This window comes from Antrostomus carolinensis, unplaced genomic scaffold (assembly GCF_000700745.2).
Source record: "Antrostomus carolinensis isolate BGI_N321 unplaced genomic scaffold, ASM70074v2 scaffold35760, whole genome shotgun sequence".
In the NCBI taxonomy this organism is placed as follows: domain Eukaryota; kingdom Metazoa; phylum Chordata; class Aves; order Caprimulgiformes; family Caprimulgidae; genus Antrostomus; species Antrostomus carolinensis.
Genome location: NW_010291217.1, coordinates 2,556 through 28,306, shown reverse-complemented (window position 1 = coordinate 28,306; position 25,751 = coordinate 2,556). Strand labels below are relative to the sequence as shown.

Below are 25,751 nucleotides of genomic sequence, written 5' to 3'. Positions count from 1 at the left end.
AGCTCAGTAACTGTGCCAGAAACACTGTTGTTTGTTTCAACTCTTGATGGAAGTTTGCATGCTGTCAGCAAGAGGACAGGAGCAATCAAGTGGACTTTAAAAGAAGGTGAGCAGGAGGTGTCCTGATGCTCTTTACCCAGGACTAGTAGTAACAGTCAAGTCAATTGATAATTCAGATTGTTGTAGGGCCTGGAAAATACTTTATTTTCTTTCTTATTTTTACTCTTGCTCCAGAATTAAGCTACAGTGTTTCTGGAGTCTTGTTCATCTTCATATTTTCACCTGCAGATCTTTTCCAAGTTTGTGAGGGTTTTTTGCCAGAATGTTTTAATCTGTAAGGGTATAATTGGTAGGTGTCGTGTTTTAGGGGAATGAGTGCAATATAAGCAACCATAGAACAGAATAGATGTCAAATGAGAGTGTCAGCTGGTGGAACTGGTGCAAAGGGTTTGCATGATTCTGTCTCTGGAATACCCTGCATTCACTGATGCAGTGGATGTCATGCAAACCTCAGGTCTTTTTTTCTATAATAGATATTTAGGACTAGCCCAGTTTTTTAAATAAAAGAACTGCACTTGCATAAAGAAATTTAACATTGCTCAATGACTGGAAGTCATTTTGTAACTTTAATTACTGAGCACAGATAGCTCTTTCTGTCTTAATGAAAAATTAAATATTTTATACAAATTAATTTTAATGTGACTCTGATTACGTATGGTAGAAGAGATAGTAGTACTGTCTCTTCACTTCGGGAAATAAATTAGAAAGCAGGTCAAATAGAAAGACATCACAGTGATTGCATTATTCTGTCCTCTATTTTTGAACCTGATGTCAGTTCAGTAGGTGAGCTGAAATGGTAGGAAATGGATTGTGTGTATCTGATGGCTGCAGTAGAATCATAGAATCGTAGAATGGTTTGGGTTGGAAGGGACCTTCAAGCTCATCCAGTTCCAACCCCCCTGCCATCAGCAGGGACACCTTCCACTAGACCAGGTTGCTCAAAGCCTCATCCAGCCTGGCCTTGAACACTTCCAGGGAGGGGGCATCTACAACTTCCTTGGGCAACCTGTTGTTCCTATTTGTCAAGCCATTCATATTTGAATGCAAATCTACCAGACAAAAAGTTAACTTCATAACTGAGCAAAGGAATGCTTTTGTAGCTCCTCTTGGAGTAAAAAGGAGTGAGCAAATATTTTCTTGAAGAACCTTGGTTAATAGGTGTGATTACATTTTCTCCCCTGTCTCCTGTTTACATTTAGACCTCTCCTTTCCCTGAACAGGCTTGAAAAAAAAGAAGTTATCAGCCTCCTCCTTTATTGTTGCCGTAGGCTACTGCGGTGTTAAGAGAAGCTTACTAGTTTTTGCTTTTCCTTCAACTGACATGAGCATATGCTACATAGTCCTGTCCTAGAAGGATATAATAACTGGCATTGGTTTGCAGCCAGACTTAGTAAGTGGCAAGAGGTTTTTTTGAGGAAGAAATGAAGGCACTTGGTAATGAAAAGGATCTTGGTCAGAGTGTATTGCTCAAGGAGCTTCCCTTGTTTAAAAAAAAAAAAATGGTTGCAAAACTATTGTTGGTGCAGTAGAACTGCCAGACTGGATCATCTAGTTTTATAGAACTTCTTTTTTTCTTGGTGTTGCTAACTATGTATTATTCTGCATCTTATGTTCATGAGGTATGTTCAGGTGCTTTTTGGAAAGCACTTATTGCCCATGAATTTGTTTTTGTGTAACAGAACAGCATACAAGGGTCAATGAAAAAAAAAAATTAGTGGTAGTTATAATTGTAACAAGATGCTTCATGGGTTGACTTAGTTAAATGTACATGGAGTAAGGACCTGTACATATAAGTTGGTGAATTAATTTGTAATTGGAGGGGTTTTATTTATTTTTGCAAAGCTGTATTTATTGGTGGTCACCCTGTGGGTGGGAATCCCAACAAAGATGTAAGAGTGTTGGAAACTAATAGCCCATGAAAGTCCTTACCATTTTGCTGTGCTAAACTCCTGGAGAGATTTAATAGTGCAGAATTCAGTATTAATATCAGTGTATAAACACAGTTGTTTGGTGCACTCTGTCTGTCAACAGTATGCTGGTATTTTTATAGAGATTAGTTGCACGCATTGAAAGCAGCATTCTGGCAGGTGCCATTTTACCCTGATTATCAGACAATGAACCATGTGTTGTAGTTCATGTGCTTTGAGAACTTGTGCAGGTCACCTGAAGTGCTGCAGAGACATTGATCGGGAAGAGAACATTTTATTACTGCACTTAAGCAGCAAGGTATTTAACAAAGGGCAATTCATATACATTTTATTTTCATTGGGGGAAAAACCAAGGCAGTGTTCATTATCAGGCAGTAATTAAACAAACATGAAAATCTTGCCATGTGTGGTTTGTTTCAATTTAGCACTGAAGCTTATCTTAGGTATGCAGAATAAATGAGCCAGTGGTTATCACCACAGTGATATGTTTGGGTTTCCTGCCTTCACATAGTGCTGACAAGAAGGGCAGTCTGAATACTTGTGCTCCCCATAAAGCAGGCAAAAAAATTGATCAGTTAGCAATAGGACTGTCCAGTAGTTCAGAAATAAAACTACGTTCTCTGCCATTATATGGAGGGAGATTGTGGGCCAGTTTGTTCAGGATGCTTCGTTTCCTGTTGACTTTGATGGGTCCTACTATCTGACAGGTCTCAGGGCTTTTCAGTGGCCAGGTAACTGATCCTGCTCATTGCCTGGGCTTTGGAAAGCTGAAATATGATTGGCAAGTTTATAGAAAGAACCCACACTCCTCCTCCTCCCACATTTCTGAGAGGCACCTTTGCTCCTGCTATGGCCCCACAAAACCACATTGCATTGAAAGGCACTGCTTTGAAAGGGCATTGAAAGGCTGTGGCACACAATTAAGATCAGAGACTAAATAAGGCTCTTAGTGCCATCTCTGATCAATAAAGGAGCTGTCACTTCTAAGTGACAGTGTGATAGGCTACCATGGTTTTCTGCACTTGCCACTAGCAAGGTACTGAGTGAGCATCCTCAGAAAGATTGCTTGGATTAAATCTCTTCCCCAGAGGTGCTGGGTCTCTTTGAAAGGTGCAGGGGCGCAGCACTGTGGGCTTGCTTTTATGTGCGGGTAAGAAGGTAGATAGAGATGGTGATGAGGAGCGTGTTGGCAAGACGGGATCTGGAGAATACTTTTCTCCTTAATGTCAGACTCTGTATTTACAATTCTGATTTCAGTGTGAGGTTTAAGAATGTGATTTTTAAGACTGTCCTGTTCCCTGACATCTTTGCAAAAATCATCCTGTACCTCTTAGTTAACTCAGGAGCTTAGGATAATGAGCAAGAATATTGAACTTTGGTATGTTAAGAATGTAGTGTTTCAAACTGTACTCATGGACAGAGTATTTCTCTGTTCTTCTGACAGACACTTCTGTGTCCTGTACTGTTCAAAGCAATCTCATTCTTTTCATTCACCAGCTCCTTAAAAACTTTTCCCCTAAGAACTAATTCAAAATCATTTACTGGAAGAACATATAATATATACAGATTTGGGTCTAGATTTAAAGCCAGCAGAAATTTTGTTACGATCCTCAGTTCTCTGTAGCAATCAAAACAACTGTGACCCTCAATCAATTTAAAATGTTTTTATTTCTGATACCTTACTCATAACATGTGGACTTCAGTGGACTAGTCATGATAAGACAACGATATAAAGAGTGGATCTATTAGTGGTGTGCAATATGTAGATTTTAAAGGGCGAATCTGAGATCTGTAGATGTTGCTTTCATAACAGTGGCTATTCCCAGGCAAGGAGAAATATCTCTATGCATATCTGTAAATAAATAAGGATTGTGAAAACAAAGCAATTGTAGAACATCACTCTTTTCAGAAAATTCCAGAGGATAGTTTGTCAGTATCTCTGATGTAATTTACTGTAATTGCAACAGCAGGCGAGGATGACACGATTTTAAATTGACCCGTTAGCCCAGATCTTATGGTAGGGCCTCAGGTCAGGAAACTGTTTTTTCCAGCTCATTCCAGTGGGGCAGCGACTCACTCATTTGCCGTTTCAGAATCTCCCACTTCTCCTTTTCAGTCACTGGTTTTGTACGTTCTACCTAAGGGCACATTACAGTGGTTAAAATGTGCAACTCTATCCTGTGCATTAAAAAAAGCTTGTTTTTTGGTCAAAGGGCAAATTTTACCTTATCATGTGTTTGTGAAATATGCAGAGAAGTCAAATGTGTTATATTTAGTATTATGATTATAGTTTCAAAAGTTATATATATGGCTTTTTTCCATACATGCATGCAAATATGGGTGAGAATTATTTCAGAATAATCTGAAACTCATTGTATACTTTTGCCCACTCACAAGCAACTGATACAGGCATAAATATTTTCTGGCCATGATGCAAGCAAAACTGTATTGGGACATCTGCCTGCTGCCAGATGTTAATTTTGGGGAAGCACAACAGAGCCAAATAATTTACTAAGTTACTGAAAAGACATTACGTTAACAAATTCCTAATAACTGCTGTACTTGTGAATAAACTCCTAGAGTTCTAGAATAAATCTGTACAATCTAGGATCAATGTCCTTTTAATTCTTTTTTTCCTGACAAAGTTATTTTACAAATCTTTCTCTGAACTTGTAAAAATGAAAGCTTTTCAGTTCTTACAGGATAACATTTTTCAAGTCCCACAATGACAAGGAGAGGTATCGGCGGTCTTTCTAATGGCATTTCTGATCTACTGATGCCCTTGAACTCCCGATGCTTGTGGGTATTAATATGCTTTGCTGAATTGATTTAATGAAGGGTATGAGTGGCAATAATTTTACTAGTAGTGTGTGCATGTGCTTGTCTACACACAGGTGTCTATTGGCAGATCAGAAAGCTAAAGGTGTGTACTGAATGTAGGATTTTAATGTAGGAATCATTAACATACTCTGCCTTAGTGGAGGCTGCAGGGAAAACAAATTGGAAACCCATGGAAGTATCTATAGAAAACCTGATCTTCCCTCCAGCACTGGAGATATTTACCGGATTGTGTCCTGCTTCCTAACTCACCCCTCACCCCCACCCTTACTCCATTGTGTTTTGACATTTTACTTTCCAAAACCTTTCTGTAGGACGTTGCAGTAAGTTGGCTTTTCCTCTGCCACAGGGAATGGAAGTTTAAGGGAGAGGCAGATGCATTTTTATCACAGTTTTATTACATTTTCTCTGTAAAGTTTGTGTTTGATACAGAATACTTACTGCTTTGTTCAGTGGTTATCACCACTGTTGTTGGTATTGGAACAGATCAGGTCTATTAGAATGACTTACCTAATTGCAGGGAATGGCAGTTCAGGGTGATTTTGAAAGCAGGATTACGTGATTCCAGGCTCAGCATGTTAACACTCGATGCTGAGCTGTTGAAGAGAAGATAAGGCCTCAGTTCTCTGACTTTTGCAAGAACTTTTTCCGTTTGACCCGTTGTGGAGCAAAAGGTGACTTCAGTTACAAGAGGACGGACCCTTTCACTAGTCTGTATTCAAGCATATGAAAACTCTTGTGAGTCTTGACAACAATAATTAAACTCAAGATTCTCTTTTTATCTCAGTGTGTTCTTATTTCAAAACAAACTTTGAAATAAAGTTGGAATCTGTCCCAAACCACATGAAAGTGCATGTGAAGAGTTCATCGTCTGTCTTCAAAGTATCTTAGCGTAGCTACAACCTTAGTTCAAGATCATTAAAGTGTTAAGAAAATGAGAAAATTTGCATTGTCCTCATAGCTAAAAGTGTAGAGAAATGGCTCTCCACGTTTCCAGGTGGATGGTGCTACTAGTGAAAGCATAATTCCTTTCACTTCAGAAAATAAACTCCTCCACCAGTTTACGTTCACTCATTGTGAATAGCCTCATGCATGGAAATGAATCAGGTATCGATACTAAATGCTTTCTAACAGTTCATATACAATACTTAAATGTTGCAGGAAGCCATCAGAATAATCAGTGTTTTGGTTCTTTTGCCAGTAAGTACTAAGAAAATTTCCTGCTGCTTTGTAATAACATCTTAATCTGTTCCATCTACCTCTTTTTTATCATTGTTAGTAAATCAAATTTCAGTTACTGAGAAAACAAGTAAAAGTAGGATTTTTTTCGATTCTGATGAAGCACTGTTGTTCTTGATACTGAAGACATTGTACTAAAGAAAAGTTTTAGGACTTGCTGGTGAGCACGATGCTTCTGTACAGCACACACTGAACAGCTTGGAACTTGTCCTAAGGCTTTAATTCCTGTCTCCTGATATGCAAGAGTGCTTTGGAAAAACTCAATACAGAAACATCAATGGGATTTCTGGCATCAGTTATAAAAGCACAGGATACACTTGTTGAGAAAGTTGTGTTTTCCAACAGGTTTCAGAAGTAAGCTTGGGGTTAAAAGCTTAATGCAAGTAAATATTGCACATAAATATGTGTGTTCTTTCACTATTATGGTACTACGTGGTTGATAAAATCATGCAACACTTTGCAGACATTTCAGTCAGTTGGAGCAGAGAGAAGCACTTTTTTTTAAAAAAAGTAGATTGCCTGGTCTTAGAAGTGAAATCAGGTTATCGGTCCCAAACTGCTGTACTATATTGTTATTATTCACTGTACTTGGGGGGCAGAGAGGGAGCTATAGGACAGCATTGCTAACCAGACTCTCCTGCAAATGTCATGGACAAACCAGGATCAGTTGCTAGAAAACATAATCTGCCTTTTGAAATTTCCTGTAATTGTTCAGGTTTTCCTGAGTATTCTTTGAAAAAAACCCTGAAATACTGATATGTTTGAGGAAATCGCGTTCTGTCCTCTTCTGCTGGAGAGTGTGTGTTGTGCTGTGTCAGTAACAGTGCAGTTAGCAAATTTGGAATTTGATTCAGATAGTGCTAGTTTTTTACTGTAATATCATATAACAACTTCACACCTCCATTTAATTCAGTGAATAAACAGTCTTTTTATTAAAATATTTAAAAGTCTCTACAGATAATTTCACAGAATCACAGAATGTCAGGGATTGGAAGGGACCTCGAAAGATCATCTAGTCCAGTCCTCCAATTTGAACAGGAAACTATGTTCTTATGCTTTGCCTAGGCTGAAAGGAAACTGGTTTTAAAAATCTACATTACTGTACTTAAACAATGTATATGCAGTCCGTTATCACTTCAAAAACAAGTTGTGCGGCTTTGTTGTCACTAATGATCATTTGGGGAGGAGATGTTTGTAGATAGGACACCAAGTTCTTCAAGCACTGTTGGTGAAGGTTGCTGTTGTCTAGCAACAGTCATCATCACCACAGGACAGTTTGTTTTTTACCAAGTGAGACACTTTCTGTGTAATCAGTTCATCAAGAGACTTGCGAAGCTGATTTGGCTTTTGCCTCCAGCGATGCTTGTAGCGGTTGCATTAAATCCTACTTCAGCTGAGGCAGGTGCCCTTTTCTGCTGATTTGTGATGCTGTTTCTTTCCCCAAACTGTGAGAGTTTCTCTTCCCATGAAGCATGCATGATTATAAAAACTGTAGCCTGTGGTCTTGAATGTTTCTTCTTTTAGTTCATTTCACCTAGAGTTATGGGTACATTGAGTACCTGAACTTGATGTCTGTTTGCTTTTAGTAGTTCAGCCTCGCAGTTCAACTCCACAGTTTAATCACTTTATGTAACGGTCATCTAATGCTTTTTTTCTTGCTTGCTTTTCTTTAGTAATGGAGAGATGACGTTGTAAGTCACCATGTGTTGCATTAGGTATTGTAAAGGTCGTGGAATACTTGAAGCAAGCACTGAGAAATAATTGGTGTGTAATCAACTGCAAGTTTGGAGCGAGAGGGTCCCTCCCAACATATCCCTGAAACCAGTTTCTTCACACAAGGGATAGAAATGAATTGCTTGATGTAGTTAATGGAATAAGGGTCTGACTAAACAGCATGGTGTGTAGAGACAGATCCATAACAATGAATCACTTCGTTCCTTTGTTTGAACATTAATTATTCTTAGGGCCTTTGGATGTGTACTTGGGTTCTCAATAAGTTGAATTGAGTTTATGATATAATGTGGAGCTCTACACTTACATTCCCATCTTACATCAATGAACAATGATTACCACTGTAATGGTGATAATCCATCATTCAGAGAAAAATTGCTTAAGATAGGTACTCTTGCTATCCATCTTCTGTGACTGCATGTCAGTGCCTAGGGCTGTTGAGAGTAACACCTAAATTATCTCAGTGTTTTTGCTGCCCTATGTATGAGGCTCCGAGCAGAAGATGCCACGGTGAGGCTGTGCCTGTGCCCCCCACAGCGCGCAGCTCTGCAGGGTCCCTGCTTTAGAGGGAATTTGTTGTGATGTGGAGGGAGACTCTGATGTTGCTCAGTGCAGTGGTGAGTAACCATGTGATGAGGGAAACAGGTAAAGCATGAAACTTGACCAGTCTGCTCACTGAGATTGCTGGCTGTAGCATGATGCAGTGCTTGAGTAGACCACCGCTCCCTCTCCAGTTAATTGGGTTGTTCCCAGAAGCTTAATATGCTTTTGAGTAGTTTATTCTGATAGCTTTGAGGATGCATCTGTAAGATTTTTTAGGTTTAAACAGGGGAAAAAAGAAGAAAAAAGAAAAAAGTAGTTATGTTTTGAACAAAACTACTCTAAGAGTGTTTACTAGTGTAAAAAGAAATGGATAAAAATAATAATAGCTTTGCTGTTACTCCTCATATTGTGCTTTCTTTCTGTCTCTGATATTATATGAGTATCTTTTGTTGACTACTGTTTTCAGCTGCGTTGCTGCTAGAGATCTGTTTGGGTAGGGGTTTCATATGGTTTTTTAATCTATTTATATAAAAACAGAGGGATGCGCTCCTGGGCCTTTACCCTCAAACCCAGAAGATCGTGTCGTGCAAAATACTGCAGAGTGGTAGAGACTTTCTGGGACACATGTAACGAACCCTGAATTTCCTGTTCTTGTCTTGCTTAGCTCTGCAAATATCGCAGTACGCCCGAGCTGTCCAGAATCGGTGCCACTTTCCCGATCAAAGGCTCTCAAAACATCATTGTTTTTGTTCTTATTTCCTTCCTGTAGCATCATGATGTTTGCATGGAGACAGAACAGGTGAAAAAAACAGTCTTTGTTTGCTTGGTCATCTTTCATCTTACTCAGGCTTGTTCTAGTGCAATGGTTTGATTTCCCCTGCAGAGTGAAGATACCCTGTATCCTCCTGACATCTGAGTTACTTTCTGCCAATGTCTCCATAAATAAGCACACGTGTGTCTTGGAAATTGTAGAGGATTCTTACAAATCTGGGAACTTTTGTGGTTTTGGCATCAGGATTGAAGATCCCATGATTCAGGATTTTTGGGGGCCTCAGATAGCAATTTTGAGGTTATATCATCTTACATTAAAATTATTGTTTTTAATTTACCTTTTACTATAAAAGGATTTAGGTTTAGTATTGTCAGTTTTTATTTCATAACTTGTCTTTGTTGATGAAAGCTAAACTGTGATTCTGGTCTCTCAAAATACCAGCTACTGAGAAATTGTTTCCAAACCTTTTGATTTTTATGTAATGTGGATTTCTTGGCTAAATTTTAGTAAGGGGATTATTTAAGTGAAAAAATCAGGTTTTAAGTAATTTTGTGGAGCCCTTGGCAGTCTTTGTTTTTCTTTTCAGTGACATGCTGATCACAGAGGTTTTGTCTCAGGGCAGGAAGTGGAACTAGGATTTTTTCTGACTTGCGTCAGACTTGCCCTCAAGTCATTGGCAATCTGCCCGCTCATTGCAGTAGGTGCAGTGCTGGGTTTTCAGTTCATATGTTGCATTTTAAATTAAACGTTGAGCTGGCTGGAAAGCATATGCTTACCTGACCTATACACAAGGTACCTGAGACACGAAGTAGCAAAAATACAGATCAAAAAATATCAAGATACGTACTTTTTGCATCCCTGGTCTCACAGTGTCTGCAGACTTCATTAGCTGTATCTTGTTTATTAGTAAAATGGGTTGTTGAAGCCTGCACAGATACAGCAGTTGCTGCGAGTTGTGGTGTGATGGTTTTATTAACGTATGTACAGGCAGTTCTAACACACTCTATATGCTCTGTCCAAGGGAGGAGTAAGGAGAAAACTCAAGGTACAGTACAGTACTGCTGTGTGATCCGAGCCTCCTCCCGGAGGTAGCTGGGGAGTCGCGTGGATAAAACTGAGCAAAGAACTTCAGAAGGTGTAAAATTTCTCAGGTGCTTTGTGCTTTTTTACAAAGGTAGTTTCACAACCAAACAGGAGATCGTTGGGGCTGATGAGATGGCCACTTTCAAACTCATCAGCCTTTCAAAAAGGAGCAAATTGTTGCAGGCCTGACTTAATCCTGTATCTAGTGAGTTCAAGGAATTGAATTGCCAATATTATGACTTTTTCTGTTTATGCAGATCCTGTGCTCCAGGTGCCAATACATGTGGAAGAGTAAGTCTATTTCCTTTATCTTATTTACTGCTTGTTCAATTTTCACTTGGCATCTTGATCTTTGGTTTAATTTGAACCATAACTATCCGTGTTCTAGAAAAGTTGCATCCTTGCATAAGGCAATTTAAGGTGGTTTAGGTACAGAAGGGATATAATTAGCTACCTATAATTCTTGCATTTGTAGCGCTGAGAAGAAACATCCTGTCTGCAGACTGTTCTCTCCAGCTCTTGCTCAGGTTTAGAGGTCAAGTGTGCTAAATGTGCCAGAATCTTAATTGAGCAGCTTTGAAAATGACAGAGGCAGCTGGGGAGTGGTCTCTGGGTTTTGTACTTACTCCCGTCAAATAGAAGACTAAAAATAGTGAAGCAGAGGAAACTCCAACCACCACTGCTACCAGAATCATCAAATGAAACCCTCAGGCTCTTACTGCAGCATTTTTATGCTCAATCTCACATTTAACTAGAAAATTTGGGGCTTTATGTCTGTGAAGTCAGTGGTAACATCTTTTCTTTTTTGTGGTTTGTTTTTGATGTTGGGGTTTGTTTGAGTTTTCTTGTAGTTTGGGTGGGGGGTTGCCTTTACCTCTCAAATTTCCTTAGTTCTGTCAACTCTTTCGTTGTTCCTTGTCTTTCTTATGCTCTCTGGTTTTGTTTATTTGTTTAGTTTGTTTTTAATTCTGGGCATGTTATGAGCTTTCACCCAAGTGATTGCCTGCCACATTTGGATCTTTGAATTTTCACATGTATTAGTAATCTTATGCTATATCAGTTGTGAAACTTCTTTATATTTTTTCATTTTCACAGTAAATAAATGAAACTTCAAAAAATGGGTAATACAAAGTAAAAAATTTGATGTCAGATAAACTTCTGTGTAAAGCCAGTACTGACCATAATTCTTCCCTGTTTCCTGAGAAGCACAGTACATTTTTTTATCATTTATAATTGCTGCTTAAATCCTAGGCCAGCATTTCTTCCAGACCCAAATGATGGAAGTTTGTATACCCTTGGTGGCAAGAATAGTGAAGGCTTGACTGTAAGTATATTTTTTTATGATAATTTTTAGAAAAGTGTCCTAATCAGACTCACAGGAAGGATTAGTCCCCAGGGGAACTTTCTGGTTTCTTAACTGTAAAGTTTTGCTGGCTTTGGTACTGTTCAGTGGAAGTGCACCAGTTTCTTGGAAAAGCTTGATCAGACTAGCCAAAAACAGTGTCCAGTGACTTTTAGTTTTAAACTTTGTGGTGATACTCAGATAAAATGTTTGGCTTCCCACAAGTTCCTTTTCTCTGGCAGCTGCTATGATTTCCCTTAAGAACTTTAACATTGTTAAATATTTTAGTATTTACTGACCACTCCCCCGACCCCTCAGTACAGCCAGATCATAACTTGCATTCATAGTTCTTTTCCTGAGTGAAGCCAGGAAGCAGCAATCTATTTTAATCATAGAATCACAGGCTGGTTTGGGTTGGAAGGGACCTTAAAGCTCATCCAGTCCCAACCCTTCTGCCATCAGCAGGGACCCCTTCCACTAGACCAGGTTGCTCAAAGCCTCATCCAGCCTGGCCTTGAACACTTCCAGGGAGGAGCAGCCACAGCTTCTCTGAGCAACCTGGCACAGGGTCTGACCACCCTCACAGCAAAGAATTTCTTCCTAATCTATTTCTTTATTCTGTTAATCTCATCTCTCTTTGAATTAAAGTAATTTAATTTCTGTCTAGACTCATTATTATAAAAGTTTTAAGCAAGAATGGAGTAATTTTAGCATATTTAAGTAAACTTAGCCCAGGCCTGGTCTTTATTGTTGGTGCAGCTTGTCCATTACTCTTGTGACCTCATCCCAATAACAGTCTCTTACAACTTAGTAAGGGTTGTCACCCATTCTGTAAGTGCAGTCCAGGCTTGGCAGTATCTCAAGAACTCTTCGGTTGGAGAGTCGTGCTTTGCTGTCTCAACAGTTTCATTTGCATGAAGATATCTGGCCTTTATAAATGTTCCTGTGCAGTCCTGTGGAGAACCATTTTATACTCATTATAGGTGAGGCAATTAAACCACAGTGTGTTGAAGGCCAGACAGTTTACAAGTGATGATGGCAGACCTTAAAACCACCGAGTCTTGGCCTCCAAACATCTCAGCTGCAAGTAGTTCTTCCGTGCTTTGTGTATTTCTCCTGTTGTAAACTCACTGAGACAGACTTCTCCCTCTCCTGGCTTTGCAGAGCAGGGCCTTGGCCTGAAATTGTGAGTTCTCAGGCACTGCAATAATACTGTTGTATTAATAATAGTTTGTTTAAACAATAAAACACTGTCATTTGAAATTTCTGAAGTTTTCTGACCATCCTTTTCTGTGCACAGATGTGAAGACTATCACACCATTGTGAATAAGCTTTTATTGTTGGTTTGTTTTTTTTCCCTAGAAACTTCCATTTACTATCCCAGAGCTAGTGCAGGCATCTCCCTGTCGCAGTTCGGATGGGATCCTCTACATGGGTGAGCTCAAGTTTAATCTCTTTTAGATTGTAATATGTTCAGTGACTAGAAAATGTAGAGACTCCCAGACAGACTGCATGGAAATATGCTTTATTTTGGGTATTAATTAGGATTTCTGATGGCAGAAAATCCAATTACTGTTTGAAAATTAAAAAACAACTACTTTTCCTGAAGGAGAAAATAGCTTTTCGAAGCTTTTTTTGAGGGGTTTTTTGGTTTCTTGAGCTGGTATTGCTCAAAAAAAAAAAAATCTTAAAATCTTAAAAATCTTAAAATCTTGTTATGCTTATAAATGTTATTGACTGCTTGAGAATTATAATTAAATTAGAAATCCCATCACAACATGGTTAGACATCCTCCATTATCTGAGACATAGTCAGTTAATTTATAATACAAATAATAACAAATCTATGGCTCATTGTCCTGACTCATTCTATTGCAGATGGATTTGGGAGGAGAAAGTGAGAAGGAAGGACAGTTAAGACACTTGGTGCAACAGTAAAATGTGTGAAGGATCAGGATGAACTTAGGATTGTTTTTTTAATCTCCTGAAGGTCCAGTACCTACTTACGGTTCTGCGCTTTGCGTGTCTCCAGTAAAGGAGTGAAAAATGTTTATTTTAAACTTCTAAACAGAACACACATGTGTTAACATCAGAAAAATATTTCAGGTCATAGCTCATGCAGTCTTGAGTGGGATGTTAGGATTACAGTCCTTAATTAATTTGAAATGTGTAGACCCTCAATTTTTCCCACAACTGTCCTTCAGCATTAGCACTTCTGTCTCTTTTTCTGCTAGCTCGCAGGATCTTCTGTGCTCAGAACTCTGTTAGATTTTATCAGTGTGAACAAATAATTCAGCCAATAGTACTTACCGTTCTAAATAGTGTGTTTAGGGTTTTTTATCAGTATTTGGCCAGTAGTGCTGAATGATGAAATTAAGCCTGACTGTGAGAAATTGTTTTATTAAAAATGCTTTAGTCATGCTAAGTTCATGAGCCTACTAAAGAAAAAAAGAAGACTGAAAATCTTAACAGAAGCGCAATTTTCTATCTGAATGGTAATGTGGTTTAAATTATGATTTCAGGTAAAAAGCAGGATATTTGGTATGTGGTTGACCTCATGACTGGGGAGAAACAGCAAACCTTGACGTCCTCATTTGCAGAAAGCCTTTGCCCGTCAACATCCCTCCTGTATCTTGGGAGAACAGGTCATATGCTTTTTTTTCTGCAGCTTAGAAGAAAATTCGTTGTTGCTGTTGTTTTTAAAGTTTAGGATCATAACAAATGACCTTGTGATCAGTTCAAGTTTATTTCTTAGAAAAACTTCTGTAAACTATGATTTTAGACTGTAAATGGAAAAATTATTAACTCTGTAGCAGCAGAAAGATACTGTGGGGTTTTTTTAACTTTGGCAGTAGGCATGGTCCATTATTCTTGTTGACTGAGTGGCATTTATATTGTATTTAACAGTGCATTCCAGCAGCAGCTGTGAACCCGAGTTTGCTCTGTAACATACAGCTTTTATAAAAACTGATTAAAAAAAATTGAGATACAGCATATCTGCTGAAATTACAAATACAATGTTCTAAATAACCATTAAAATTAGACCAACACTATATAGGTGTTGACTAGTAAAGAGAAATGTGTTCCATACTTGTTCTTCAGCCTCTATATTCATGTGTTCTTTAAGTGTGATAGTTGAGTTACAGAACACAATATGCTGAATATGAGAATGCAGGGTTTGGGAACATGTAAGATCTCACAGTAGATCAGAAGAAGCTCTGCAGGAGGAGAATGCTGGTAACGTGGGCAGTGGCTGCAGGGCCTGCTCCGAGGTTCTGTAGATCAGTGTCTGAGTGGATCGCGTGTGATCTTTAACAGCTGTGAAATGTTGATCTGTCAGGAATGCTGGGAAAATGAAATGCAGAGAGCAGTGAGTGGTGTGTGGTGTTTTGAAGAGTGTCTCAGATTTGAGGTAATTGATTCTATTCTCTCATAGGTTTTTTTGCTTCACAGACTGTATATTTTTTAAACAGAGTACACGATCACAATGTATGACACCAAGAAGAAGGAGCTGCGGTGGAATGCCACCTATTTTGATTATGCAGCTACTCTGCCTGATGAAGATATAAAATACAGTAAGAATTTAATTGCTGCCTTTTTTTGTGTGTGTGTGTCCTCATATTGGCCATGGATTTTGCATACAGGCAAAACTATTAGGATTTTTTTTTTTTAATAATTAATAGGTCAGGCTGTCTGTCTGATTTTTGTGCAGTTGATGTGCATCTCCAGTATTTTATCTCTTACGTGCCCTAATATCTAGAGCCTGTTAGGCAGCTTCAGGTAAATTGAATCTATGAAGGTACAGCTCTTGAAGATACGACTCTAAAATTTAGTGACAAATGGCAGGAGAGGGAGCAAATGTAACCTGTGGTGCACACTCAGAAAAGGCTGTTGCAGTGCTACTGCATTGCAACTGAACTTTCATCAACCTAATGCTGATGACTGGGTCGCTGATCAGCGGTTCTGTTGCAGTGTAAGATGTCATGGACTCCACAGTTAACGTAAGGCTTGAACTGTTAATTTGTGTTATTAAAATGGCACATAATCTCCTATATATTTGTATATTGTAGAAATGTCCCACTTTGTGTCTAATGGAGATGGACTGGTGGTGACCGTAGACAGTGAGTCTGGGGACGTACTGTGGATTCAGAATTATGCTTCTCCTGTGGTAGCTTTTTACATCTGGCAACGTGAAGGATTACGGAAGGTTATGCACACTAACGTGGGGATAGAAACTCTGCGGTACTTGACGTTCATGTCTGGGGAGGTTGGACACATTACCAAGTGGAAATATCCTTTCCCAAAGGAAACAGAGACCAAGAGCAAACTGACGTGAGCATGAATGTTCCTGTTTTTCTCACTATCTATTTGACAGAGCTTTGTTGTTAAAATCTTATTTATGCACTTACAGATGGTTCTACAAGTTTCAAGGTGGTGAAAAGAAGACATAAAAGCACCTCTAGTTCTCCAGCCATTATTTTATATCATATTTGATAATTTACTGTCTAAAGGCAGAGACCCCCCCAAAAAATTCCATCATAAGCTTAGGAAATGTCTATTCAGATGTTCTGTGTTGAATAGTTTCTTATAACATGGAATTGAATTGTTTTTTAAAATGTGAAAAAAGATGCATAACATTTTGACAATTACCAGTTATTGAATAATGCAGAAATAGGACATGAGTTTTGTCAAATGAGTAATTGTGACATGAATAATCAACTAGAAATGCTTTCATAATTAAAAATAATGGCTTCATAGTGCAGCAGTACTTAAAACAATTTTACAGAGCCAGGCTTTTCAACATATAAATACTGATGATTTGAGAAACTCCTGCAGGATTGTGTTGCCAAGGTTTTAGCTAAGAAGGTAAAATAACCATTTGTCTACTTCTTTCTAACACTTAACTGTTTTTTTCCAGACCAACTCTGTATGTAGTTACTCCACAAGTTTGTACGCATCACCATCAATGGTGCATGAAGGAGTAACCGTTGTGGTAAGTTGGGAGCTGCAAGACTTGAATGACACCTGCTGAAAAGTGCCTTTACAGAATTACTACTGTCCTGGGTTTAAAAAAAAATATGCAAAAAGACAACTTTGTCATAGTAAAGTGGCAAAGGGATCTGATTAAAATAGAAAATAAAATACTGACGGCTGTACATCTACAGAAATTTGGTTTTAAATTGCAGATTGCTCTCAAGAAATGCATAGCAAATCAAGTATTCGATGAAACAACTAACAGTATGCCTTAGAATGCATGACCATATTTCAGGAATCATTTCACATGCAGAGAAGTCACTGTAGCTCACCAGGAATTGTGCCAGGCAAGCCTGGCAGGAGTGGACCAGAGATTGCTGTGTGGTATTGTTGGTGCGTTGTGGTTAATGGTAAAATTGCTGTTTTGTTCATCAAAGTGACTCCCCACAGACAGGAAACTGCATCACAGTTTTGTTTTGCATGTGCTGTGGCTGTCCAGGTAGGAAATAAAGATCCTGTTTAACTTTTCTAAAAAAAGAATGTAATCTGATCTCCGAGGCAACATGTAACTGAGAAGGTCTAATGTCCAAGGTTGCTGAAGCAGTTGTTGAGGGCACAATGGCAGTGTTTACTTACGGTGACTTTGCTGCCAGTAATTTTTGCTTGCCCACCAATTCTGACCTCCATTTTTTAATTTAGTTGACTATTTAAATATTACAGAGACACGGTGCTTCCTCAGTCGTGACAATAATCTCTCTTTCTAGCCCCGCGGCAGTGCCCTGCCCTTACTAGAGGGTCCAAAAACAGAAGGCGTCACGATTGAAGACAATGGCGAGTGCGTTATCACCCCCAGTACGGATGTAAAGTTTTCAGGCAGAATAAAAGAAAAGAACAAACTCAACTACTGGAACGACTGGCTCTTGATAGGTACGGGAGGTCCCGTGCTCGGCCCTGGTCCCGTGCTCGGCCCTGCTGTGCCGCTCCTGCAGGATGGCATTGCCATCTGGTGGGCAGCTCCAGTCCAAACCTCAGAGCTGTTTTTCAGCTGCTGTAAATCAGTCACAATGACTGCCTGAACTCGGGCAATAATTACTGAAGTCTAATACTCGCTTCTAATTCATCCTCATTTGCATATGAATTAATGGCTTTAAGGCCTCTGCTCTCTTCAGTGAATAGGATGAAGAGTGCTTAGCTCAAAATGTGCAAAGTTGGTTATTGTTCATTTGCTCCCTCCTTCAGAGACAGTTATAGGTAATTTATTATTTACTGTAAAAATTGTATTCTAACTCCTATGGATTTTTTTATTGTGCATAATGTTACTGTAATTCTCATCATATGGATCAGACAATCATGTTTTCTCCTTTTTACAAATGGAGGATTTCAGCACAGAGGCTGAAGATAATAAAGTGTCAACCTGTCCTGTGCAGCCCAAATCCCAGAGTATTGTAATTGACTTTTCAGGGCATTTACAATTTTGCTTTAAAAATGAAAAACTGAAGTTCAGTTTTAAGTGATCCAAGTTGATAATTAAGTTATAGATGCCATAGGATCTCTGTGGCAGGGACAGGATGTAACTTTCAGCTTCTTTAACTGCCACCCTTCTCTTCCTGCGATCCCTTCCTTTGTTAATACTGCCCTGCTCTTGCCGCGTGTCAGGCTGCTCCCTTTAAACAGTTCCTGTTCTGCTGCAGCCCTCTGCGCTGGGTGACCCGTGCCCTCAGTCTTTCCCTCCTTTTTCTGTCCTGCTCTATACATGATCAGGAGTCTTCCTCTGTCTACTCCAGTTGCAAAAGCTGGAAGCACAGTAGCATCTCCCTCTTCTCGCTTACTTGGCTAGCAGGAGCCAAAGGAGCGTGAAGAGCAACGGTGGCTGAGGGCTGGGTTGATTCTTGCTTCCTTCTTGTGCCTGCTTGGGAAGAAAAGGGTAAAAAGAGTTTTAATTTGAGCTTTTGTTGAATGATGTTCTCAAGCCTTTTGTAAAGCAACTTCATGTATGCTCGTCAGCAAAGATACTGCAGTCAAGGATATCTTTCCTAAAAAGGGACAACTTATTTCAATCAATGTATTTTATTCAAAGGGCACCATGAAACACCATTATCTGCCCCTACAAAGATCCTGGAGAAATTCCCAAGCAACTTACCTAAGAGGCCTGAAAACGTGATTCCAGCTGACTCTGATAAAACCACTATTGAAGAGGTTTGTGATGAGAACAGTCACCTTACTGGATGATTGAAGAATGTAAAGGAGTAGAAGCTGGGGAACGACACAGAAGAAAAGCTGCATGAAATTACTTCACATTGTTTGTGTCAGATTTTCATGTACTTAGCATGTGGAATCATTGGTATGATGATGTGTCATTCCTTATTTCAGAATTAGAGCTTTTTGCTGCTTTTTTCTTTTTTTTCCCCACATGCAGAACTTTCTTTGACTTTGGATTAGGAATTATTAAAAATGATTTAGCAGAAAGGCTAGTGCATAAATACTCTGTTACCCATGAAGATACTGAGCTAACAGAGCTTTCTTTGCCTCTTAGGTTATTGACATAGTTGAAGGTTCCTCAACAGAAGTGCCTCCTGCTGTTCCAAAGGATATTGAGGAGAAACCTGCTCGGCCTGTCCCTCGGCCAGAGGCTCCTGTGGACTCCATGTTGAAAGACATGGCCACCATCATTCTCAGCACTTTCCTGCTTGTGGGCTGGGTGGCTTTTATCATCACTTATCCAATGGTAATGCTGACTTAGCTTGATGTGCTTTTGAGTTTTGGGAGAGTCAGTAACACTTTACAGCCCAGTAAATTATACAGGAGTTAGTGATGCACCACAGGGGTTTTGTTCCCTCCTCACAGATGTGCAGGGTGTAGCAAAGGCTACAAATTTGACATAACAGTGATTTCTCTGGGAGATTTCATCCCACCAGTTCTGTTTTTTCTATGTGTTACTTGTGTCATGGACATGATTCTAACACCACTGGCTTCTTTCCTCTCTTCTCACCTGAACCACTGTCAGGTTTTTCAGCTTTTGGATCAAAGCCTTTGTCCTTCTGTGGTTTAAAGACACCTAGTCAACCTAATTAACAGCTTTTGCCATATTAAGCAACCAGTGTGATTTCTCAGCTTTGCAATGGAAATTCAGAATGAAATTGAAAGCGTGTGAGTGAAAGTTCCCCAGCTTGCTTGGCTGATAGCATCATAACAAGAGTTTTCCTCCCACCTTCTGGATGTGGCTGCCCCAATAGCTATAGAGTTCTCTTTTGTGAGGAGACTGTAAGAAACTTCACTCCACTGACGGAACTGAGGTCCTTTCTCACAGAGTGTACATCAGCAGCAACAGAGGCAGCATCAGCTGGAAGAGAAGATACAGCTCTTGCAGCAACAGAAGCTGCCCTTTCGTGCTCCCAGTGATCTACCCCCAGAAGCAGATTTCTTGGACACCTCCTATGGACGGACAGAGAGCTCAGCTACCAGCACACCGAATATGTCCCCCAGAGCATCAAACCATTCTGCATATTCCAGCATCTCCACATCTGATGTTGGGAGCTGCCTGTCCACTGAGCAAGAAGAGGGAGGTAAGGTTGATCCAGTGTCTGTTATTGTGAGTCTCTATTTCCCCAGTCTGTACGATGATACAGCACAATAATTAAAATACTTACTGATGATGTTTCATAGATCAGAAAGCTGAAAAGGACAAGTGTTCTTTTTTAGTCTGACCATTTGCAAAACACTGTGCAGGTGTGCTGTGCCCTGACTTTGAGCAGGATCATTTGCTTTAGAAAACATCCAGCCCATAACTGCCCTTTGAGGGGTGATGTTGTCCATGGCAGTACGTTCTTATAACCTGTAACTATTCTAGGGAGATGTTTGTTTAAATAAAAATGTGTATTATCATGATTAGCTGGAGGCAAGAAATCAGGATTATGCAGCACAGCCTGCCTTCCTGCCTTGAGGAGGCTGAGGGGAGACCTTATCACTCTCTACAACTACTTGAAAGGAGGTTGTAGTGAGGTGGGTGTTGGTTTCTTCTTCCAAAGAACAAGTGACAGGACAAGAGGGAATGGCCTTAAATTTCACCAGGGGAGGTTTAGATTGGATATTAGGAAAAAATTCTTCACTGAAAGGATGAAAGGGTTGTCAAGTATTGGAACAGGCTGCCCAGGGAAGTGGTGGAGGCACCATCCCTGGAGGGATTTAAAGGACGTGTAGATGTGGTACGTGGGGACACGCTGTAGTGGTGAACTTGGCAATGCCAGGGTTACGGTTGGACTAGATGATCGTAACGGTCTTTTCCAGCCAAACTGTTCTATGATTCTATGATCTTCCTGTGCACTCTTTTGTCCATTCAGAGACTATTCAGGAGAACTGCTAGTAAACCCACTTCCATAGCTGTCAGTCAGCATTTCCCAAATTCAAGATGTCTCTGAAACTTTCTAGAAACAATTTATCTGCTGAGAACCACGAGTCTCTTACACTGTCCTGAGACAGGATCTTTCCAGACCTTACAGCAGGTGTTGTGTACAGAACACGTTTGATTCTGTGTGTTGGATCATTTGGTCACCAGTGAGTTATTTACCCGAGTACCAAAATGCAGATGTTATTTTGTTTTGATCATCTGTGTTGTTAATTTAAACAGGAGCAAAAAGACTTTTACATACAGGCCCAAAAGGATGTGCAGCTGAAAAAGGCTGAACTGACCCATCTTAAACCAGTCCTTGTTTCTTGTGTTCTGTTCAGATGAAGATGGAATCAGAGTGATGGTTGGCAAGATTTCGTTTAACCCAAAAGATGTACTGGGACACGGAGCTGAAGGGACAATTGTTTACAGGTAGAAGACATTTAGCATTAAATAGACCAATGAATGTCTTATTTGCATTAGATCTTTTAAAAAACAAAACAAAACAAAAAACAAAGCAAACACGCATGTAGCTAATATGAACAGAAATGAAACTTTTTCAGAGGTATTTTGCATGTGTCTGGAATACTTTCCTGTGGTTTCTTCACTAGCAAAACTACTTTACTTCCCTTAGAAATGTGTAATGACCAAAGGTGTCTTTTTCCAGCATGAGAAATGCTTTAATACGCCTCTGTAAAATGTCTTCTGTTGTCACTTGCTTTGAACGTGCTTTGTCTACAGGGTGAAAGCTGATGTGGTTTTCCTTCCTGGTTGTAGGGGGACATTTGATAACCGTGATGTTGCAGTGAAAAGAATTCTTCCTGAGTGCTTCAGCTTTGCAGACCGAGAAGTGCAGTTGCTGCGGGAGTCAGATGAGCATCCCAACGTGATCCGCTATTTCTGCACGGAGAAGGACCGGCAGTTTCAGTACATAGCCATTGAGCTGTGCGCTGCCACTTTACAGGAGGTGATGGGTCACTTGCAGACCTACAGATTCTGTTAAAATCCTCTCCCTGGAAGGTCTTTAGCTTAAGTTGCTGAAGTGCCTGCTACAGGAGATGTTCTAGTTACTCCCGCCATCACCTCTCTGACAGTCACACATCCCTCCAACAGGGTGTTCTCAGACCTTTAGAAAGACATCCCTAACCCTGCACTGACTGAAGGACAGGAACTGCTGTCCTTTGATTTTTCCTTCTTGTGAAGGACTCCCCCTAACCCTGCACTGACTGAAGGACAGGAACTTTGATTTTTCCTTCTTGTGAAGGACTCCTCTCTAGTCGTTCTCCCCCTCCTACCATCCAGACTTTGAAGACCCTCTACTCTTGATTCTAGAGCACAGTGCTATACAGAATTGTGGCTCTCAATGACTTTTTAGAGACCAGCACCTTCAGCCAAAAAAAACCCCAAAAAGGGGTCTTTTATGTGTGTTACCAACTAGCATTAGCCTGCAATTTACCCAGTCTAAACTTTTTTGGGGAGGGGGGGTGAAGGGAGCACACTTACTGTCTGCAGGGCTAATGAGAAGCAATGTTGTGGCTGAATCTTCTGGTTTTCTGTTGTAATTTATAGTATGTTGAGCAGAAGGCCTTCAGTCACCACGGCTTACAACCCATCACTCTCCTGCAACAGACAACATCTGGTCTTGCTTACCTGCACTCCCTTAGTATTGGTAAGAAAGCCTCTTGTTTCAGTATCGGTATATTTTATTAATTATAAGAAAGAAGAGAAGCTGGTCTGGTATTGAGAGCTCACTTATTGAATCCCAGAAGAGAGTCAAAGAAGCTCCACCTGGCGCTGGCAGCAATAGTGTCTGTCCTTTGACACAGGCCTGTCCCTCTAACATTCTGCTGCACTGAAGTAGGAAAGCTGGTCAGTACCATTTGCTCAGGTTATTTGGATTTGATGCATTATTTGGATAGAAGTCATATAAACATGATGACGAGTGGTGGTGGAATAAAAAAATGAGCCTCTACCAAAGACAATAGTGTGAGGTGAGGACTTTGGTTTAATGAGCCTTGTGAAGGGTTTACAATGCAGACATGAAAAATGTACAGATATTGTTGGGATTGCCTGGAATGGGTAATGGATGTTTATAATAGTTCACAGGGACCTGAAGCCCCATAACATCCTCATCTCCATGCCTAACGCCCATGGGAAAGTCAAAGCTATGATTTCAGACTTTGGGCTGTGCAAGAAGCTGGCAGTGGGCAGGCACAGCTTTAGCCGCCGGTCAGGTGTGCCAGGCACCGAAGGATGGATTGCCCCAGAGATGCTGAGTGAAGACTGCAAGAAGAACCCAGTAAGTCTTCATCTTTCACCTTATGGGGAGAAGGCAGCACAGCCAACAGGTGGCAAGTCAGACCTTAAGCTCCACAGTACCTGATGCCTGGGTATTCACAGAATCATTGAATAGTTTGGGTTGGAAGGGACCTTTAAAGGTCGTCTAGTCCAACCCCACGTTCATGCTGGCTTGCAGATGAATATGTGATTCTGAAAATCATATATTCTGATTTTCTTCTGCTCTTAGATGCGAAATAACCACCCAGTGATGATGCCTCAGAGTCTTAAGAGGGGGGGAGGGGAAAAAGGGTTATTGCTATTAAAGGTTTTTTTATTTGCAGACATATACCGTGGACATCTTCTCAGCTGGCTGTGTCTTTTATTACGTGGTATCTGAAGGCAGCCATCCCTTCGGCAAATCTCTTCAGCGGCAAGCCAACATTCTGCTGGGCGCATACAGCCTGGAGTCCTTAAATGCGGGGAGACACGGTAAGAAAAGCACAGTAAACACAGAGCACTGCGGGGGTTAGTGAACTTCCCTTGGGTGTTAAAATACCAACAGAAATGACAGAACTGTGACCCACAGCCATTCCCAACCTGGCACTGGTGACAGCTGTACTCCTTAAGTACTCCTGAAGTTAAGCTCCTAAAGTTCTTAGAGTTAGTACCCCAGAGCATCTCTAGGATTCAAAATATTCAAACCCTGCAAGCTTTTCCAAGTATTTATTTATTTATTTCATGTATTTTCATGAACTTTGATCTTCATTGTGACACTGATTCAATACTACTTTCTTTTGGTTGCCCAGCATGGCTGTGAGTCCGGTACATGAGCTAGTGTGGCTAGTGCTCAGGGTGGGGTTGGAGGAAGTGGAGAACATAATGATTTTCTAAAGTATAAAACATTAGATTTACCTACAGCCCAAGAATTACCATCCTTTTCCTTGCAGAAGACATAGTTGCTCGTGATTTAATAGAGCAAATGATAAACATGGACCCTCAGAAACGTCCGTCTGCCAGCTGTGTGCTAAAACACCCATTCTTCTGGAGTTTAGAGAAACAGCTCCAGTTTTTTCAGGTTTGTGTTGACCTTCTCAATCCTTTCAGTTCTAAGGACTCCTGGAGACATGCTTCAGATCTTGAATTCAGTCTCTTCTAGCTTTGTGGATATTTGAGGTGATTTATAGAATCCACAACCTTACTGCTAAGTGGTAATACCTAGGTGCTGTCTCTTAATAAATTGGCTTAGTCTTGCAGCAGATCTTTTATAGCAGGACTAGGACATGATGTTAGCAACTGAAATCAGAGTGAGGAAGGTGTCTAGCAGCTACAGGAGCAACGCAGGAGAACATGTTCCCAGGCAGGTTTGCAAGAACAAGGCAGTCCACTGTAGTGAATATGCACACTTAATCCTGGTGGGGTGGGAACTGGCTGAGGACCTGAGGTTCTTTCCAGCCTTGTCTTCTGCTCTGTGATTAAAGGGCTTTGGCAGATGGTGAAACAACTCATCGTCTCAGAAATGTCTGGATCCCAGTCCCAAGCCAAATGCATTTTCTTGCACTTTGTCATGGAGTGAAGAAGAATGATAACTCCGTTAGCAGAACAGGCTGTAATTGGCCAGAAGCAGCAATTTTAAATTGTTGGGAAAATTTTGGAACTAAAACTAGAAATAACCGGAATGTCTCTTCCAGGATGTTAGTGACCGGATAGAGAAAGAATCTTTAGATGGTCCAATAGTCAAGCAGTTAGAAAGAGGTGGAAGAGAAGTGGTGAAAATGGACTGGAGAGAGCACATCACTGTTCCTCTTCAGACAGGTAACGGACAGTATTTTGTCAGAGTGGGAAACAGTTACGTGCTGCCGTTCCCAGTTTGCTGGGACAGGCAAAGCTGTCTCAGTTTTGGCACATGACCTTTACTTGGCAGCAAAGGATTTCTTCAAATTGAAGTACATGTTTCTATATTGAAACACACCTGTAAGGTGTGACTGTGGACACACATACCTTACTTCTGAGGCCAGCTACTAGAACTGCATCAAAACATGAAAAAGGAATCTTGTCATTTCTTTTGCAGATCTTAGAAAATTCAGATCCTATAAGGGAGGCTCAGTCCGGGATCTCCTGAGGGCAATGCGGAATAAGGTAACGGATCTGTTGCCGCACGCAACACACACACAGTGGCTCTGCCTCCCTTTGCTGTTTGGTGCCAGTCTGTGTCTGTCTTACTGTGTTTTAGGTATCGAGCTGCTTTACGATAGATAAGATGAGGTGACTTTGTCCATGCACACGCACCTTGTGCAGACAGCTCTATTTAAAGGAGGATCCCTGAACACACCCCCTCTGACTGAGCTTTTCCTTATTCTTTTTTCCTTTACAGAAGCACCATTACAGAGAGCTGCCTTCTGAAGTGCAGGAGACCCTGGGCTCCATCCCAGATGACTTTGTACGTTACTTCACAGCTCGTTTCCCTCACCTGCTCCTGCACACCTACAATGCTATGCATATCTGCTGCCAAGAAAGACTGTTTCAGCATTACTATCATCAGGACTCTGCAGAGCTGAGCCTTGCAGGAGACACTGTTTGA

General features: G+C 40.4%; 1 protein-coding gene across 1 annotated transcript; it reads left to right on the top strand.

The window, feature by feature from the left end:
* Window positions 1-25,751, top strand: LOC104530932 (serine/threonine-protein kinase/endoribonuclease IRE1-like). The gene is given in 22 exon segments (XM_010175671.1): window positions 1-106; window positions 10,452-10,485; window positions 11,446-11,518; window positions 12,899-12,971; window positions 14,058-14,180; window positions 15,009-15,110; window positions 15,606-15,867; window positions 16,454-16,467; window positions 16,470-16,528; window positions 17,274-17,436; window positions 18,587-18,705; window positions 19,043-19,234; window positions 19,817-20,072; window positions 21,235-21,325; window positions 21,671-21,860; window positions 22,463-22,562; window positions 22,993-23,192; window positions 23,515-23,662; window positions 24,121-24,248; window positions 24,862-24,985; window positions 25,242-25,309; window positions 25,545-25,751. Coding segments are annotated over 19 exon segments (2,550 nt in total). The 5' UTR covers window positions 1-106; window positions 10,452-10,485; window positions 11,446-11,518; window positions 12,899-12,967.